The 19,100-nt window shown below is 45.4% G+C and overlaps 1 protein-coding gene across 6 annotated transcripts in view; it reads left to right on the top strand.

Annotated features, from left to right (window-relative positions):
- The window catches only part of LOC129837593 (oxidation resistance protein 1-like), a 215,484-nt gene that overhangs the window by 107,980 nt on the left and 88,404 nt on the right, over window positions 1-19,100 (top strand). For all 6 annotated transcript variants that reach the window (XM_055903879.1, XM_055903878.1, XM_055903883.1 and 3 more), the window contains one exon: window positions 3,004-3,200. In XM_055903879.1, the coding sequence (XP_055759854.1) occupies window positions 3,004-3,200 (197 nt within the window). The remainder of the gene's footprint in view (window positions 1-3,003; window positions 3,201-19,100) is intronic.

The raw sequence follows: 19,100 nt of genomic DNA, 5'->3' as shown, positions 1-19,100 counted from the left end.
GGCTTTGTCGACATGCTTTGCCATCTCCCTCCCCATGTGATAGGATTGAACGCCATAGGGCCACTGGTGACCAAACCGTCTCTGGCCTCAACCCATTGGCCCGCTGAAATCTGTGATAAACCGTGTCGATGCAAGCTGTAGCCAGTCAGATCAGACTGTATGTGTTGATTGAGGAGGGTGGTGGATAGTTGCTGTACATCAGTTGAAGGCTATTGAGATGCAGCCCAGTTGTCAGGGACACAGTCTTTGGAGCTTACACTAATTACCTCTGAAGAAAGAAAAAAAACTATTGTAATTACATTGTTTATTAATAAGATCCATCTTTATTGTTTTCTAAGCAGTGGTAGTTATCAATACAAACCAATTTGATAATATTATTTCTGTTATTGTATGGGAGGTTTTTGGCTTGGACAAGGCTTACTTTACATACCTTACTCCTGTTATTGTGGTAAACGTATCTTACCATATATGATGATTAGATGTGTTGAACAAGGCGTCACCAGCCAGGCATTGTTGTGATCCCTGTGAACAGTGTTATTGTTTTGCTGGTCGGTGCCACAGACTACACTGTCCTGATTAGCGGCTGATAGTTCTGCGGATGGCACAAAACAGCTGCAGTCTGTTTACACACACACACACACACACACACACACACACACACACACACACACACACACACACACACACACACACACACACACACACACACACAATCCAGCCAGTGAATCAGATATGGAAGGAGAACCCTCACTGATGAGGCGGTAATTATTGTTTTCTCCCAAGGGATTCTGGGATAAACATCACACACACCTACAGGTTTTCTCTTCCTGTTGGCTCTCCTCCAGAACGTTGATCACCACCAGGGTGTTACTCTACCTCTCTCTCCTCTTTCATTATAGCATGTTCACATGCTGAAAACTTTACCTCAAAAACAATCATCACAAAACAAACCCTTTATTTAAGTTACACCTAGAAAAAAATGTGTAGGTTTTAGAAGAATAACTACAAGGGTGTCACACCCTGGCCTTAGTATTCTTTGTTTTCTTTATTATTTTAGTTAGGTCAGGGTGTGACATGGGGAATGTTTGTGTTTTATCGGTTTTGGGTGGTTATATGGTAAAGGGGGTGTTGGGTGTAGTGTATGGGTTTGTGTTGAGTGTATGTGTCTAGCTGTATCTATGTTGGTGTAGTTGTCTAGGAGAGTCTATGGTTGCCTGAATGGGTTCCCAATTAGAGACAGCTGATTTCTGTTGTCTCTGATTGGGAGCCATATTTAGGGTAGCCATAGGCTTTCGTTTGATGTGGGTAATTGTCTATGTTATACGTTTGTAGCATGTATGTGCACTACGTTCATAGCTTCACGGTCGTTTGTTTGTTTTGTTAGTGTGTAAGTGTTTTGTTTTTGGTTCTCCTTCTTCATAATAAAAAGGAAGATGGCTTATTTTCCTAATGCTGCGTTTTGGTCCGTCAATCCTCCACACGATCGTGACAAAGGGTCCTCAGAGCAACATACTGCCCTCAAAGCTATGTCAGTATGATCGCATATGGAAATGTTTACATTTTTTCAATGTTTTCTTTAAGATAGGGCCTACTACTAGGGTTGTTGTTTATGGGACTCATAACTGCTGCTGCCAGTTAAACTTCTCTGCCTCTGTGTGAATGTCTCTCCTTGGATGTACTATACACAAAAGTGATTGACAGTGTTTCCATGGAGATGGTGTATATCATTACCTTGTAGAGGCTATGTCATGTTTGCTGTTGTCTGTCCTGGGAGAGGAGGTAGAGGAATGAAATGAAATGGCTGGAGCCGGAACGATTCCGTCTGAGGGAAGAAAGGAGTGCTGAGAAGAACCTTGTGTTGCTGCTTCAGGCTACTCTGACAGGCCTTGTCTACGGGAAAGACTGACGGACTTTAGTTTAAATACCATAGATAGTACTTTAGGAGTACTTTTTCATCCATTTACACTATCTTCTCTAAATAATATGTTCTTACCTCATGTTTTTGATTTTCCATGCTTTATAAAGTTGATGATATAGCAATGTACAGTAGTAGGCAGGGAAATCAGTAACTGGCAGGTAAACGTCATATTCATACTCATTGTGGTGTTTTTGTTAACTCGCAGGTGCTGCATACTTATTTAATGTTTCTTCTGCATGTTTGATACCTGGATTAGCTTAGTGAAATCTGTACTGAACTTAAACTAAATAAACTAGCCTGTTGTCTAAATCCTATGGTGAGACATTTAATTGGCTTTCACACTTTGGCGTAGGTTCCTTTTGATTGAGGTCAGTGTCTCATAGGATAAGGTTTAATCATGTATAGGTCATCTTATGTAAACAAGTGACCCACTTCACTTTACAGCATCAACAGTGTTTGTGTTGTGAAATTGCTCCTACCATTGTTTGTAGAAAGTTACCACGTCTGGGTCAAATACATAATGTCAAACACTTTAAAATATTTGGGAAGTGCTTGATTTCGTTTGCCCAAACCTACAAAGGAACCAACGGATTAGTCCCAAAAGTGCAAACTCCAGTTAACACATATCATTACACTTATTATCTATTTGTTGTTTGGCAGCATATCTCGTTCAGAATAGTGTCCAATTCATATTCCTGTATTAATATTGTTGTGTTTTATTATAAAACAATAAAATATTGTTGAAATGGTTTGTTAAATTGAATTGTTAATGATGACCTTATTAAGTTATTGATCTCTCCTCCAATGAATCATAGCCAGAGTATGGAATATGCCACACCGTGAATGTGTTGCGTTCACTCTACATCATTATCAATAGCTGCTGTGCTGACTGCTGACATAACATAATATGATGAACTGTTTTGTTATTGGCAGCAATGTCTATGTACTGTATCTTTTGACACATTTGCCCTTGAATTTACATGGTCATATTTCCCATTTCCTGTTGCATGACCATGTTGTTACTGAATATGTGGTGTTATGTGTTATGACTGACTCCATATTTCCTGTTGTTTTGTTTTGAACAGACTGAAGAAGAAATCCCAGTCAGTGGATATTGCCACTCAAGGATTCTCCCCTACCCTGGTGCCAGCCTCACCGATCAACAAGACTGACCCACCTGGTACCAAGACAACCACGTTGGGGGTGCAGCAAAACAATGCAACCAATTCCCAGAGAATCTGCAGTCCACGGTGCAGCGAGCTGAAACGCGGCTACACCATCGGTAAATTCTGACCTGCCCATCTGTGTGGTCCATGTTCCATGTTCCTCCATTTGACTTTCCTCTGGGACACGAGTCTGTGGCAGGAAGAGGAAGGGATGTTGGAGGGAGGGTGTGTGTGTGTGTGTGTGTGTGTGTGTGTGTGTGTGTGTGTGTGTGTGTGTGTGTGTGTGTGTGTGTGTGTGTGTGTGTGTGTGTGTGTGTGTGTGTGTGTGTGTGTGTGTGTGTGTGTGTGTGCACATGTGTGTGTGTGTGTGTGTGCACGTGTGTGTGCACTTGTGTGTGTGTGTGCACATGTGTGTGTGTGTGTGCACATGTGTGTGTGTGTGTGCACATGTGTGTGTGTGTGTGTGCACATGTGTGTGTGCACATGTGTGTGTGCACATGTGTGTGTGTGTGTGTGCACATGTGTGTGTGCACATGTGTGTGTGCACATGTGTGTGTGTGTGTGTGCACATGTGTGTGTGTGTGTGTGTGTGTGTGTGTGTGTGTGTGTGTGTGTGCACATATGTGTGTGTGTGTGCACATGTGTGTGTGTGTGTGCACATGTGTGTGTGTGTGTGCACATGTGTGTGTGTGTGTGTGTGCACATGTGTAGGTGCATTGTAAGGCGACTGACTGATTGAACCTCAAGATGGCCTCATTGCCTCAATGAGGGAGTGCTGGTTGGTGCTTGCGGCAGCTACAGGCTACTTTATATTTGTGTGGGAATATATTTAGCTATTGTCAGAGGTGTAGTAAAAACACTTGAGGAAGCACACTTTCTGAGTTGTTAAAATGAGTTTGGGGAGTTCATAATGTAATTCTGTGCACACACTAGCTCTGAATCATTCTGCCTCTGAAATGTGATTGCTCATTGACTTCGCTACTTTTGTTAGCTAGCTTCAAGGATGGACAGAGTACTGCACAAAGTGTTCTGCATGTGTCAGACTTTTAATTAATCATTTGGTTTAACCTTGTACACACACCTTGTACATCTTAACCCGCGGTTAATAGAGAGAGGATTGGCTATTGAATCAAACTGACACCAATGGCAAAGTAGGAGTGCAATGTAAGTCGGTCAGTTGGTCAGTCAGGACTGATGAATGGTGAAAGGAATCAGCTCAGTTTGATGGAAGAAGAGGTCCATTAATGACCAGACAGTCTCAGCAGGCCTATGGGGGTGATGTAACAACTACACTCTCTAGTCTTCAATAATAATTTACCCAATTCTGTAGCTGTGAAATAACCATATACCGTGTTTGTGTTCTCTGTAACCGGCTAAGTTATTCTAAAAGAATTGTGTACAGGTTAATGTTCCCCAGAACACCGTATGTCTACAGCAGTTTTCCTTCATTTAGCCTTTACCTATTTCATTTGTAATATATAATAAGTTGTGTCAACAAGGCTGTTTCCCAGTGGTCTCTTGCCTCATGCCTCACAACCTCATGCCTTAGCAGCAGTGTTGGGGGTTACGCGTTTCAAAAGTAACACGTAACGTAATCGGGTTACTTTTATGAGTAACGGAGTAAAGTAACGTGTTACTTTTTCAAATTGGGTAATATTGTTACAGTTACTTTGTCAAACAACGCCTGCGTTACTTTCAGAATCATATCTCTACCGGGACGGGTGTTTCCATGATCGGATCTTGACTTGTTTCCTCATTAAGTTCTCGAGTGAGTGGAGAAAGGCTGTTTGGAGAAATGTCATGACAGCTGCTGTCCATAGAAATGTATAGAGGGCACACCTCTGATCTTTGCCATTGATCGCTTCTTTGATAGCAAAGCCAATCGAGGGCTTTCCTGTCTAGTGGCAAGTGTGCCCTCTATACATCTCTATAGGTTCATGTTTGTACGCTCTATAACCAGAACTGGCGGCTTGAGAGAAAGATTTTGAATGAAAAGATAAGAAATCTGTACAGATGTTTGGTTTTGTCAGAGTCTAGGTGATGTGGGTAAGGCGGAGTCAGGCGCAGGACACAGAGATGAGTAATAATAGTAACTTTACAAGGAGAACAAAAATCCAGAATCACATAAACGAGACAACTGACAACAATAAACACATACAAAACCATGATGGCTCCAGAGGGTTAAATAGAACAACAATGCCTTTTCCAGAATGATGGAGCACCTTGCCATAAGGCAAAAGTGATAACTAAGTGGCTCGGGGAACAAAACATCGATATTTTGGGTCCATGGTCAGGAAACTCCCCAGACCTTAATCCCATTGAGAACTTGTGGTCAATCCTCAAGAGGCGATTGGACAAACAAAACCCCACAAATTCTGACAAACTCCAAGCATTGATTATGCAAGAATGGGTTGCCATCAGTCAGGATGTGGCCCAGAAGTTAATTGACAGCATGCCAGGGTGGATTGCAGAGGTCTTGAAAAAAAGGGTCAACACTACAAATATTGACTCTTTGCATCAACTTCATGTAATTGTCAATAAAAGCCTTTGACACTTATGAAATGCTTGTAATTATACTTCAATATTCCATAGTAACATCTTACAAAAATATTTAAAGACACTGAAGGAGTAAACTTTGTGGAAATTAATATTTGTGTCATTCTCAAAACGTTTGGCCACGACTGTATACCCCAGGTATGACACAATATAGATTTTTACTGCTCTAATTACATTGGTAACCAGTTTATAATAGCAATAAGGCACCTCGGGGGTTTGTGATATATGGCCAATATACCACGGCTAAGGGCTGTGTCAAGTAACTCCGCCTTGCGTCGTGCATAAGAACAGCCATTGGCCATATACCACACCTCCTCGGGCCTTATTGCTTAAATATAACGCTTTACTTTCCACACAAAGTAATATTGTCAAATAACATGTTACTTTTGTTTACTTTCCAAATAACTAATCCCAACACTGCTTAACAGCAGGGTTAAATCATGCTTAATGTAAAACAATGCTAAGAGCTCTACTGTGAATTTATTGTGTCCTGTCCTTTGAGCTTATGTGGCTAATTATCAATGTAAATGAATACAGTTGAAATCCCTGCTACAGTGTAAGTGCTCTGCTAGTGGAATAGTGAGGGTATGGATGTTAAGAGTGTGAATAGTGTGTGGGTCCTTTATTGGCTTTTTTAATAATATTTCATCTCTGGTGACGAACATAAACATACATCTACATGTCAATAAATATAAAGACAGTTAGCTAGTTAGCTAATTGTAATAGTTAGTTAGCTAGCTGGCGCTAACACGATTTGGTTCTAGGTTGCGACATTAGGCCTATATAATGGGTAAGTAACTAGACATTGACTAGTGACGGTCCCTCATTCTAAACCCCTATCTTGATGTGCTTTATAATCCACCCTTCATGCTAAAGCAACATAGCCAGCCAGCCCATTTGGATCATATCATGCTAATGTATTCTAATAGGAGAATAAATAATAATGTAGCCTAGGGGGACATGACAGCTTTTTGTGCTGTCTGTCTGTGACAGAACCTACCTCCTGACAGAGCTGTCATTACACCATCAAGACGTTTTAATAACCACACAATCAATGAGCCTCCAACCAGGTTCAACGCTTGAATTTCCACCGATATTCTGAGATGAGGGAGGCGACAGTGGCACTGATTACGCCCCAAATGAAACCCTGTTCCTTACATACTAAACGATGTCTATGGGCCCTGGTTAAAAGTAGTGCACTATATAGGGAATATGGGGCCATTTGGAGTGCAGACACTGAAGGATCTGGCTGAGTAGGAGTTGTAACGACCTGGAAGTACCTGGAAGGGTTCACAGCCTTAAGAGTCTGTCAGTGGGAAGCTGGAGCTAATGGCTTCTGAGAGGGTTATTCACCTTGTCCTTTTGTACAGTAGCTCTCCTTTCTCTCTTTCTCTCTCCGTCAGTCTGACTCGTTATTCCCTAATGTATTAGCTGTGTCTCTGACCTATGGGGTTTGTTGTGGGAATCTGTCTCAAGGACGGTAGAGGCAACAGATTTGTGCATTGCTCCAACCTTGGCCACAGTGTGAGGTGAGATGTATTATCACAGTACAGCACTGCTGTTTGACTTATCTCTGTGGACACATAGACTACACAGATAGCGAGGACGGCGGTGCATGCTAACACAAATATTCTGGTCTGACCGAGTGAATAGACTGACTATTATTAGGGCTGACCTGGGTGGCCAGTCATTCTGGGGAGACGGAGTCACAAGGCCCTCTCTGAAGGGTCTGACATTTCTTTGTGTGTGCGTGAGTGTGTGCATGTGTGTGTGTGCGTGTGTCTGTGTGTGTGTGTCAGGTTGCGATTTGGCTGCTACTGTTAAATGGAACAATGTCAGGATTTCTGCTATCTTTAAATTCCCATCTATCAATTCTACTTGACTAGCTAGAGATGCTGCTCACCGTTATGGTTGGTGACAGTTATAGGCCTAGTCACTGCTTTAGGCAGAACATGAGTGTTCCTTTCTCATCGTATTTCTTCTGTCTAAGGGGGTTTGTTGCTTGTGTTTACCCATAGTAATAGTTGCCAGGGGCGGCAATTACAGTATGTGCACAACTGCTTGTCATCTCCCACTGACACTGTATGCATTGGGAGAGTTACTTTGAATTGGGACAATTCACTTTTTCTAAAGTATCATTTTTTTGGGGGGTATCTTTGATTGTAAGTAATTCATTTCAGGCCTGTTTTGGCAGCCTTACCCTTATGACGTCAAGGTGAAGACGCACACTGGTCCAGGTTGTGGACCAGAAAGGTCACAATGATAACACACCGATAATGTCCTTCCATCCTTCCACTGCTCTGTTGTTGTGTGCTATATAGGGAACACAGTGCCATTTGGGACACATCCATGGTGCCTTACCCAGTAGGACCATCAGTAGGACCATCAGTAGACCATCAGTAGGACCATCAGTAAGACCATCAGTAGGACCATCAGTAGACCATCAGTAGACCATCAGTAGGATCATAAGTAGGACCATCAGTAGGATCATCAGTAGACCATCAGTAGGACCATCAGTAGGATCATCAGTAGGGCCATCAGTAGGACCATCAGTAGGACCATCAGTAGGGCCATCAGTAAGACCATCAGTAGGATCATCAGTAGGATCATCAGTAGGGCCATCAGTAAGACCATCAGTAGGATCATCAGTAGGATCATCAGTAGGGCCATCAGTAAGACCATCAGTAGGATCATCAGTAGGATCATCAGTAGACCATCAGTAGGACCATCAGTAGGATCATCAGTAGACAATCAGTAGGATCATCAGTAGACCATCAGTAAGACCATCAGTAGGACCATCAGTAGACCATCAGTAGGATCATCAGTAGACCATCAGTAGGATCATCAGTAAGACCATCAGTAGGATCATCAGTAGGACCATCAGTAGGACCATCAGTAGGACCATCAGTAGGACCATCAGTAGGATCATCAGTAGACCATCAGTAGGATCATCAGTAGGACCATCAGTAGGATCATCAGTAGACCATCAGTCGGATCATCAGTAGGACCATCAGTAGGATCATCAGTAGACCATCAGTCGGATCATCAGTAGGACCATCAGTAGGATCATCAGTAGACCATCAGTAGGATCATCAGTAAGACCATCAGTAAGACCATCAGTAGGACCATCAGTAGGACCATCAGTAGGACCATCAGTAGGATCATCAGTAGACCATCAGTAGGATCATCAGTAGGACCATCAGTAGGATCATCAGTAGGACCATCAGTAGGATCATCAGTAGGACCATCAGTAGGATCATCAGTAGGATCATCAGTAGGATCATCAGTAGGATCATCAGTAGACCATCAGTAGGATCATCAGTAGGACCATCAGTAGGATCATCAGTAGACCATCAGTAGGATCATCAGTAGGACCATCAGTAGGATCATCAGTAGACCATCAGTAGGACCATCAGTAGGACCATCAGTAGGACCATCAGTAGGGCCATCAGTAGGACCATCAGTAAGACCATCAGTAGGATCATCAGTAGACCATCAGTAGGACCATCAGTAAGATCATCAGTAGGACCATCAGTAGGACCATCAGTAGGACCATCAGTAGGACCAGTATGGCCCATGAGGGAGGAAAGGTCAAAACTCTGATTCATAGCTCTACGTTATGTGATGACCTGAGGTTCTCTCTGACCAGACATGTGTTGATATTCACTTACTGTAGACTTACTGTAGCAGGGTGGTTGTGATTCCCTTATGGTTTAGCTGTAGCAGGGTGGTTGTGATTCCCTTATGGTTTAGCTGTAGCAGGGTGGTTGTGATTCCCTTATGGTTTAGCTGTAGCAGGGTGGTTGTGATTCCCTTATGGTTTAGCTGTAGCAGGGTGGTTGTGATTCCCTTATGGTTTAGCTGTAGCAGGGTGGTTGTGATTCCCTTATGGTTTAGCTGTAGCAGGGTGGTTGTGATTCCCTTATGGTTTAGCTGTAGCAGGGTGGTTGTGATTCCCTTATGGTTTAGCTGTAGCAGGGGGGTTGTGATTCCCTTATGGTTTAGCTGTAGCAGGGTGGTTGTGATTCCCTTATGGTTTAGCTGTAGCAGGGGGGTTGTGATTCCCTTATGGTTTAGCTGTAGCAGGGTGGTTGTGATTCCCTTATGGTTTAGCTGTAGCAGGGTGGTTGTGATTCCCTTATGGTTTAGCTGTAGCAGGGTGGTTGTGATTCCCTTATGGTTTAGCTGTAGCAGGGTGGTTGTGATTCCCTTATGGTTTAGCTGTAGCAGGGTGGTTGTGATTCCCTTATGGTTTAGCTGTAGCAGGGGGGTTGTGATTCCCTTATGGTTTAGCTGTAGCAAGGGCCAGCAGTGTGTGGGAGTGGCCCCTGGCCTATAGAGCCCCATGCATTTTGGCAGTACAGCAGTATAGCCGGCCCCATGCAGCACACTCTCCGTGCTAGCTGGTCATACCAGCAGAGCCTCTTCTGTTTGTTGAGATAACAGCCAGCCTGGCTGAGGCTGGTCACATAGCATCAGGGAGCTTAGGCCTCAAATCCAGCCCTGGTGGGGAGTCAGTGGAGCCTCTCACGGAGACCTGTTTCTGTGTAACCCTGTCTGTGTCCTGCCTCCCCTAAAGCCTTTCCTACCTACAGTAACTAACCCCCCCAGAACCTCCACCACCCCAGCTCTGCGCCACACAGCCATGTGGCCCAACAATGTGATCCTACGTCAGGCGGAGTCCTGGAGGCTCTCCCCCACCCCAGGACAAGTCCTGGGTTTAAGGCAGACTGCAGGAAGGTAATCCTGTATAAGAACCCTCCATCGTTAAGCCTCTCAGAGCAGGGCAGGACTCTCCACATGACACCCTGGTATGGTCAGCCACAGTGTTTGCCTGATGATAAGAAATACCCACAGGAGACAGGACACAGAAAGACATTGTAACGTTTTGCTGGGTGCATCACATTGGGTTTTTGCTTTCCAAAAAATAAACAATCCAAAATCGTTTTTGTTTTGTTTCCCTCAGGTAACATTGCCTGAACAGCCCAGAGAGTGCTTGAAATGTAATGTCCTTTGTTATGGTGCAAAATCAATGTTTTATTATTCTGTCAGTTGTTTGTTATTATGTTCCCCACCATGCTGATTAATTGCCTCCCTTCCCCAGTGTCTGTCTGTCTGCCCCCCAGTGTCTGTCTGTCTGTCTGTCTGTCTGCCCCCAGTGTCTGTCTGTCTGTCTGTCTGTCTGTCTGTCTGTCTGTCTGCCCCCCAGTGTCTGTCTGTCTGCCTGCCCCCCAATATCTGTCTGCCTGCCCCCCAGTATCTGTCTGTCTGCCCCCCCAGTGTCTGTCTGTCTTTCTGCCCCCCCCCCCGTGTCTGTCTGTCTGCCCCCCAGTTTCTGTCTGTCTGTCCCCCCTCAGTGTCTGTCTGTCTGTCCCCCAGTGTCTGTCTGCCACCCAGTGTCTGTCTGCCCCCCCCAGTTTCTGTATGTCTGTGTCTGCCCCCCAGTTTCTGTCTGTCTGTCTGCCACCCAGTTTCTGTCTGTCTGCCACCCAGTTTCTATCTGTCTGTCTGCCCCCCAGTGTCTGTGTCTGCCCCCCAGTGTCTGGCTGTCTGTCACCCAGAGTCTGTCTTTCGATCTGTCTGTCTGTCTGTCTGTCTGTCTGTCTGTGTCTGTCTGCTCACCGGTGTCTGTCTGTCTGTCTGTCTGTCTGCCCCCCAGTGTATGTTTGTCTGTCTGCCCCCCAGTGTATGTTTGTCTGTCTGCCCCCAGCATGTGTCTGTCTGTCTGCCCCCTAGTGTGTGTCTGTCTGTCTGCCCCCAGTGTGTGTCTGTCTGTCTGCCCTCCAATGTCTGTCTCTGTCTGTCAGCCCCCTAGTGTGTGTCTGACTGTCTGCCCTCCAGTGTCTGTCTGCCTGCCTGTCTGTCTGTCTGTCTTCCCCCCAGTGTCTGTCTGTCTGTCTTCCCCCCAGTGTCTGTCTGTCTTTCTGTCTGCCCCCTAGTGTTTGTCTGCCCCCAGTGTGTGTCTCGGTCTGCCCCTGAGTGCATGTCTGTCTGTCTCCCCCCCAGTGTCTGTCTGCTCCCCAGTGTGTGTGTGTGTCTGTCTGTTTGTCTGCCCACTGGTGTGTGTCTGTCTATCTGCCCCCCAGTGTATGTTTGTCTGTCTGCCCCCCCCCCCAGCATGTGTCTGTCTGTCTGTCTGTCTTCCCCCAGTGTCTGTCTGTCTGTCTGTCTGCCCCCTAGTGTTTGTCTGCCCCCAGTGTGTGTCTCGGTCTGCCCCTGAGTGCATGTCTGTCTGTCTCCCCCCCAGTGTCTGTCTGCTCCCCAGTGTGTGTGTGTGTCTGTCTGTTTGTCTGCCCACTGGTGTGTGTCTGTCTATCTGCCCCCCAGTGTATGTTTGTCTGTCTGCCCCCCCCCCCCCCCCCAGCATGTGTCTGTCTGTCTGTCTTCCCCAGTGTCTGTTTGCCCCCCAGTGTCTGTTTGCCCCTCTGTGTCTGTCTGTCTGTCTGTCTGTCTGCCCCCCAGCATGTGTCTGTCTGTCTGCCCTCTAGTGTGTGTCTGCCCCCCAGTGTCTGTCTGTCTGTCTGTCTGTCTGTCTGTCTGTCTGTCTGTCTGTCTGTCTGTCTGCTCACCGGTGGATGTTTGTCTGTCTGCCCCCAGCATGTGTCTGTCTATCTGTCTGCCCCCCAGTGTCTGTCTGTCTGCCCCCCAGTGTCTTTCTGTCTGCCCCCCAGTGTCTTTCTGTCTGCCCCCCAGTGTCTGTCTGTCTGTCTGTCTCTCAGTGTCTGTCTGCCCCCCAGCCTTTGTCTGTCTGTCTGCCCCCAGTGTCTGTTGTCTGCCCCCCAGTGTCTGTCTGTCTGCCCCCCAGTGTCTGTCTGTCTGCCCCCCAGTGTCTGTCTGTCTGCCCTCCAGTGCGTTTCTGTCAGACAGAGTTAGTGTTCCAGACCGTGTCTGAAATGACACCCTATATAATGCACTACTTTTGACCTGAGTCCAGGATGCAATATATAGGGACTATGGTGACATTTCGGACGCAGCCCCAATAAGGCAGCAGGAAGTCTCAGATGTTTAATTGTGCCCATTTAAAGTAATGAGGTAAAGCAAAAAATTACAAGTAAAGTTATGACCATGCTTGGAAGCATTTTTTTCAAAGGTTAATGGTATGCTTTACTCATCCCCTGGGAGACGTGGGCGAGGTTGGATGATAACTTGGTTATAAGGCTGAATGTCACCTCTGTTTTCTGGATTTGGAGCTTTGAATTGTCTTAGTCATTGCATATCATTCTCTTTGTGGATGTAGTGCTCTCTCAACCCTTCTCCCTCTCTCTTTCCCTCTCTCTGTCTCTTTCTCTCTAGTAGTCTCTCTCTCTCTCCACATCCCTTCACCCACACTGCATTCATTAACCGTCTGAATTATTAAGAGGCATATCTCACGGTAGCAAAGATTTAGTGACCAGGTGGGTCACAGCTATCCATTACACCAGCCATGCTTCCATTGTCCTACAAGGCTAATTAAATCAGACGTTGTAGCTCTTGGTTTTATCAATCTAAACAATAAACAGGTTTGTTCCATTCAGGACAGTCTTTTCTGTGTTTGTGTACCAAATGGCACCCTATTCCCTACATAGTGTGCTGCTTTTGAATAGAGCCCTATGAGCCCTGATCAAAAGTAGTGTACCATATAGGGAATAGGGTGCTATTTGGGGCACAGACTGTGTAGAGGAGATGTTTGACTGAATTATGGTTAGTATCGAGCACAGACCAAAGAGCAACATCAGTCCAGACCAACACAAGACAAGGCTTTGATAATGTGGCATACCGGTGTCTGTGTCTCTTTTTAAAGTTACCCCAGATGAAAGGGTGGGTGTGGAGGATTTCCTGCTATTTACAGCTTGAGAGAGATACAATAATATGTTTAACCGGAGCTACTATAAAGCATGGTTAGCCAGATAATCAATCTCCATGTTGGGATTTCTGTATCACACACGCGCGCACGTATGCATGCACGCACACACACCTCTGGTCTGACACTAACACCCCTCCTGATGTCATCTCAATGTCATTGGCCTATGATATGACACTATGCTAAATAGCACCACAACAAATATCGTCCAGATGTTCTTTGGGGCTTGGATAGCTTCCAAATCTATCCCATGTTAATTATTGTATATTCCATCTACATGATTCCGTTAGGGACTATCGTTAAGACTCAGTATCACTAACAATACAAAGGACAGCAATAGAGTATTTTATCCTCAATGGTCTTTTATATGAGTCAACAACTCTCAGGTAGATTCAAGCCCTTGTCATAGAGACGTTAAATATCTGCGTCCCAATGGCACCCTATTCTCATTATAATGCACTACTTTTGACCTGGGCACATAAGGCCCAAAGTAGTGCACTGTAGGGAATAGGGTGCCATTTTGGACAGAACTATAGATCAATGACAGTGGCAATGGGATTCATAACAATGGCCATGGGAAAGTTTCAACTTTACCCAGCAATGAAAAACATTTTATTTTCTCTTGTGGTCAATTCAGCAGTGGGGAGCTGAATTTACTGCAGTGTACTGTAAAATATCTGCCTTTGGGCCAGTGGTGTAATTACGTTGACGTGAAGTCTCTCTGCAGCTCTCGTCTCCGCTCCTCCAATCTGCGTTCAATTTATAAATAACACCGCGCTAGTAATCACACTGTTTCCACACTTAGTTTGGAGAAGTAAGTCTGCAGCCAGCCAGCCAGTCAGTCAGCCAGCCAGACAGCCTGCCGTCCCACGCCAGAGATTAATTACATACAGCTCAAATGAAGAGTAAGTAGTTTTTCCTGCTGTGTGTGTGTGTGTGTGTGTGTGTGTGTGTGTGTGTGTGTGTGTGTGTGTGTGTGTGTGTGTGTGTGTGTGTGTGTGTGTGTGTGTGTGTGTGTGTGTGTGTGTGTGTGTGTGTGTGTGTGTGTGTGTGTGTGTGGTGTGTGTGTGTGTGTGCTAGCCTATTGATTCATTTTACATCAGGGGGAAAATAAGACCTGCCTCTCCAAATAACTGTTGATATTTGTTTTCGTTTTGCTCATGAATTTATTGGATGGCGTTACATTGAAACAGCGGTTTCACCGTCCTGGGTTTGTGTTTTACACACCTGCGTTGATGCAGCAGGATCAACTCGGTAAGTTGTATTTATTGTTACCCATTAAATGTTTTCTTACTTCTTGCATATTCAGTGTTATATTAATTGGTTTCAGAATGGCAGTTGTAGGCCTGATGCCAGTAAGGAGTATACAAAATGTTGCCATTCACACAATCGTTAAGGTTATTTACACATTTATTTAGCCATAGAAGTTGGCTACAGCACACATGTCATTTTTTTCTGTGCAGGTTTCCCGGACACAGATTAAGTCTAGTCCTAGACTAAAATGCTTCCTCAATGGAGAAAATGTCAGAAACGTATGTTTTCCATAATACAGACCAATAACAGGAGTATTGTGATTGATTCCTCTAAGTAGGTGATAGGCACTAGATTAGACTCCTTTTATTGACCAGATCTCTTAGGAAGTGTCTTGTCAGAGTTTAGTGTGCAGGCAGCTCCTCGGCCCAATCGAGGCATGGGGAAGGCCCAGGTCCAACAGTAGCCTTGCGGTCCTTGAAATGTGAACAAGCCTTTTAGCCGCATGTGATTAATTATGATCCTGTAACGATGCGTGGATAAAATCACTGTGGAAGCCAAGCCAGAAATAAAAAAATATTACAATCTATGTGTTGTGATAATTGCGTTGTTTGCTCTATAACCTTTTAGTTAACTGTCTTGCGACTGTGATGTATAGTCCTAAGGCTGAGACAATAAGAAGACAGTGGCAAAAGAAATTCAACAACACATTTGTTTCATCACAAAACCAGAGAGCAACCTCTGTCCGGTGAAGTCCACAAAGCATATTGCATGTAACAAAGTTACATGACCTACAGCATGGTCAAGCAAGTTAATGTGTCCCACATTTTCGGACTACTGAACAACTATTGATTTAGAACCACGGAGAGTTACTGCAGGTCCCAAAGAAAACAGGAGCTGCCTCCACTATTCCAGCCCCATTTCAACTTCAACATCATCAAATCACATATGCTTTTTGTGTATGTGTTTGTGTGTACACTTACAAGTAGAAAGAACTTGTTGAAACATCAATGCCATCCTTCTCTCTTTCATGTTGATGAAACGGTCTATGACTCTCATACAATACACGCTTTGATTTTGTTTTGTTTGTTTGCTACCCTAACTTCCTTTCATGGGCAACGTTAGCTAGTTAACATTAGCCTTCTACATCTAGCTACCTATTGAACTTCCATCCTCTTTGGCCAGGGGCACAATGTATGAATTTATGGTTGCATCAGAATCGCTGTTATAATCATTGGCCAGTACGGAGAATTAAGTAAAACCACAAGTCCAAATCCCTATCTCTAGCCATGGCTAATTTAGCAAAGGATACATTTTGACTAGCTACTGTAGCTAGCCACTAGAGGACAACAACACAATGAGATGCAGCAATTCAAGTTGTTTCTGTCAATTACATTTTGCTCTCAATTTGATGTGATTGGTGTGAAGCCAAATCCAAACTGGCTTCCCTTGACACTTTTTTTGGTGTGCCAGGACCATTCACAGTTGAGCTTACTCAGTTTAGCTCAACGCTGATTGGCTATTATTTTATTTAAAAAATGTATCAAGGGAAGCCAAAAATGCTCGTTGGCTTCCCTTTCATTCAATATTACGGTTGGCAACTGTCAAACTCTTTTTGACCAGACAGCATCGGATAGATGGCCTACACATACAAAGACAGAGGGGGCGCTGTTTCGCTTGTTTGGATGCTTTCTCCGGTGAGATACATTCAGCCTCTAGGCAAATTGAAGGAAAATTATGAAACACAGAGACGAAAGATATAAGTAATTCAATAATATTTTTTTATTTGTCACTTTTGGGGGGAATCCTGGATTCCCTTGGCATCCATGAATACTGTTGCAATCCACCATTTCAACCCCCCTCTTGGAACTCCCCTCTCCTTATTCTAATGAGACTTTGTATTGTATACAGTCCAGGGGCCCGGGTTGACCATGTACTAGTTTATCCAAGGGGAAGAATATAGCTGCGGGACAAGATTTAGCTAACAGTGCAGTATGCAGTCTACACAACATGGGTCAGTGGACAGTGCTTTCATTACATCTCGTTGATTGTTAGTGTGTCGGCCCAGAACATTCTCTTTGGTGCTGCATCAGAGTATAGACTATAGTGTTTCATGCTCGCTTGGACTCTTACAATCAGTTCTACTGTCCCAAAGAAATGTGATAGAGGTCTCAGCCTACATGATAATAGTCTCTATCTCTATCAGACTATATTGTAGCGATTGAAATGGCAATAGCAACAACTCAACAACTCTCAGCTCATCCAATACGTGCCTGCCCAACTCATCATTTAACCAACAAATTACCCATCTAGCGTATTTCAGAGAAGAGAGATTCATTATCCAATTTAGGCCCTGTGTTATGGATGGAAGCAGTGATATCATAGTGGTGGATGGAGAGTGTCAGAGTGTTTTAAGATAGATGGATTGAGTACAGACCCTTTGTCATGTTTGTCATTTTGATGGGCGGGACAGACTGGGTGATGTGTCCAAATAGACTGGGTGATGCCTTCTTAAATCCAAGTTGCCACTGACTGTGTCCCAAATGTAATTCTACTGTATTCACTATATAATGCACTACTTTTGACCAGTTCCCATAGGGATATAGAGAATATGGTGCCATTTGAGTCAGCTGCCCATATACTCCAGACGACAGGGGAGGAGAGGGAGGAAGAAGAGCAGCTAAAACGACAGTCGTCGTCCATTTTGGCATTGTTTAAGATAATGATGAAATATATGAGTGTGTCTGACTTAAAGAGAAACCAATTAATTCCAGCCGCAGAGTTCAATGGAGGTAACATAAAATACAATTGATTTTGTTCATTTCACTGAGATGTCCCCCTCCCTGTCTCCCACTCCCTGTCTCTTCCCCCACTGTCTCTTCCCACTCCCTGTCTCTTCCCACTCCCTGTCTCTTCCCCCCCTGTCTCTTCCCCCACTGTCTCTTCCCACTCCCTGTCTCTTCCCACTCCCTGTCTCTTCCCACTCCCTGTCTCTTCCCCCACTGTCTCTTCCCACTCCCTGTCTCTTCCCACTCCCTGTCTCTTCCCACTCCCTGTCTCTTCCCCCACTGTCTCTTCCCACTCCCTGTCTCTTCCCACTCCCTGTCTCTTCCCCCACTGTCTCTTCCCACTCCCTGTCTCTTCCCACTCCTTGTCTCTTCCCCCACTGTCTCTTCCCACTCCCTGTCTCTTCCCACTCCCTGTCTCTTCCCACTCCCTGTCTCTTCCCCCACTGTCTCTTCCCACTCCCTGTCTCTTCCCACTCCCTGTCTCTTCCCACTCCCTGTCTCTTCCCACTCCCTGTCTCTTCCCCCACTGTCTCTTCCCCCACTGTCTCTTCCCACTCCCTGTCTCTTCCCACTCCCTGTCTCTTCCCCCTTGTCTCTTCCCCCACTGTCTCTTCCCACTCCCTGTCGCTTCCCACTCCCTGTCTCTTCCCACTCCCTGTCTCTTCCCCCACTGTCTCTTCCCACTCCCTGTCTCTTCCCACTCCCTGTCTCTCCCCCCACTGTCTCTTCCCACTCCCTGTCTCTTCCCACTCCCTGTCTCAGCCTGTGGAGCTGTCAGCGTTATAGTGGAGCTAGGCTTTATTGTTTTAATAAATTGCCTGCGTGACGAGAGCAGTGTTGCATGTCTGATGTTCATCTTTACCTCCTGAAATGAAACCTTTCTCAGAGACAGACAACTCTCCTCTCCATCTCTCATCTTCCCCTCCTTCTCCTCTCCTCTTTCCCCTCTCCTTCTCCTCAACTCTTTCCCCTCTCCTTCTCCTCTCCTCTCCACCTCTCATCTTCCCCTCTCCTTCTCTTCCTCTCCTCTCCACCTCTTATCCTCCCCTCTCCTTCTCCACCTCTCATCCTCCCCTCTCCTTCTCCTCTCCTCTCCACCTCTCATCCTCCCCTCTCCTTCTCCTCTCCTCTCCACCTCTCATCTTCCCCTCTCCTCTCCACCTCTCATCTTCCCCTCTCCTTCTCCTCCTCTCCTCTCCACCTCTCATCCTCCCCTCTCCTTCTCCTCTCCTCTCCACCTCTCCTCCTCCCCTCTCCTTCTCCTCCTCTCCTCTCCACCTCTCATCTTCCCCTCTCCTTCTCCTCCTCTCCTCTCCACCTCTCATCTTCCCCTGTCCTTCTCCTCCTCTCCTTTCCACCTCTCTTCCCCTCTCCTTCTCCTATCCTCTTTCCCCTCCTCCTCTCCTTCTCCTCTATTCTTCTCCACCTTTACTTTCCACATCTCCTCTCCTTCTCTCTCCTCTCCTCCTCTCATCATATCATAATGAGACAAGAGAGGGAGAGCTGATGGTCACTGTGCACCCCTGGTCATTATTCCTGGGGCCACCCAGCCTCCCAGTGGAGCCTGAGACAGCCACAGT

Source organism: Salvelinus fontinalis, chromosome 38 (genome assembly GCF_029448725.1).
Source record: "Salvelinus fontinalis isolate EN_2023a chromosome 38, ASM2944872v1, whole genome shotgun sequence".
Taxonomy (NCBI): domain Eukaryota; kingdom Metazoa; phylum Chordata; class Actinopteri; order Salmoniformes; family Salmonidae; genus Salvelinus; species Salvelinus fontinalis.
The sequence above is the reverse complement of the archived record's forward strand: the minus strand, read 5'-3'. Positions and strand labels throughout refer to the sequence as shown.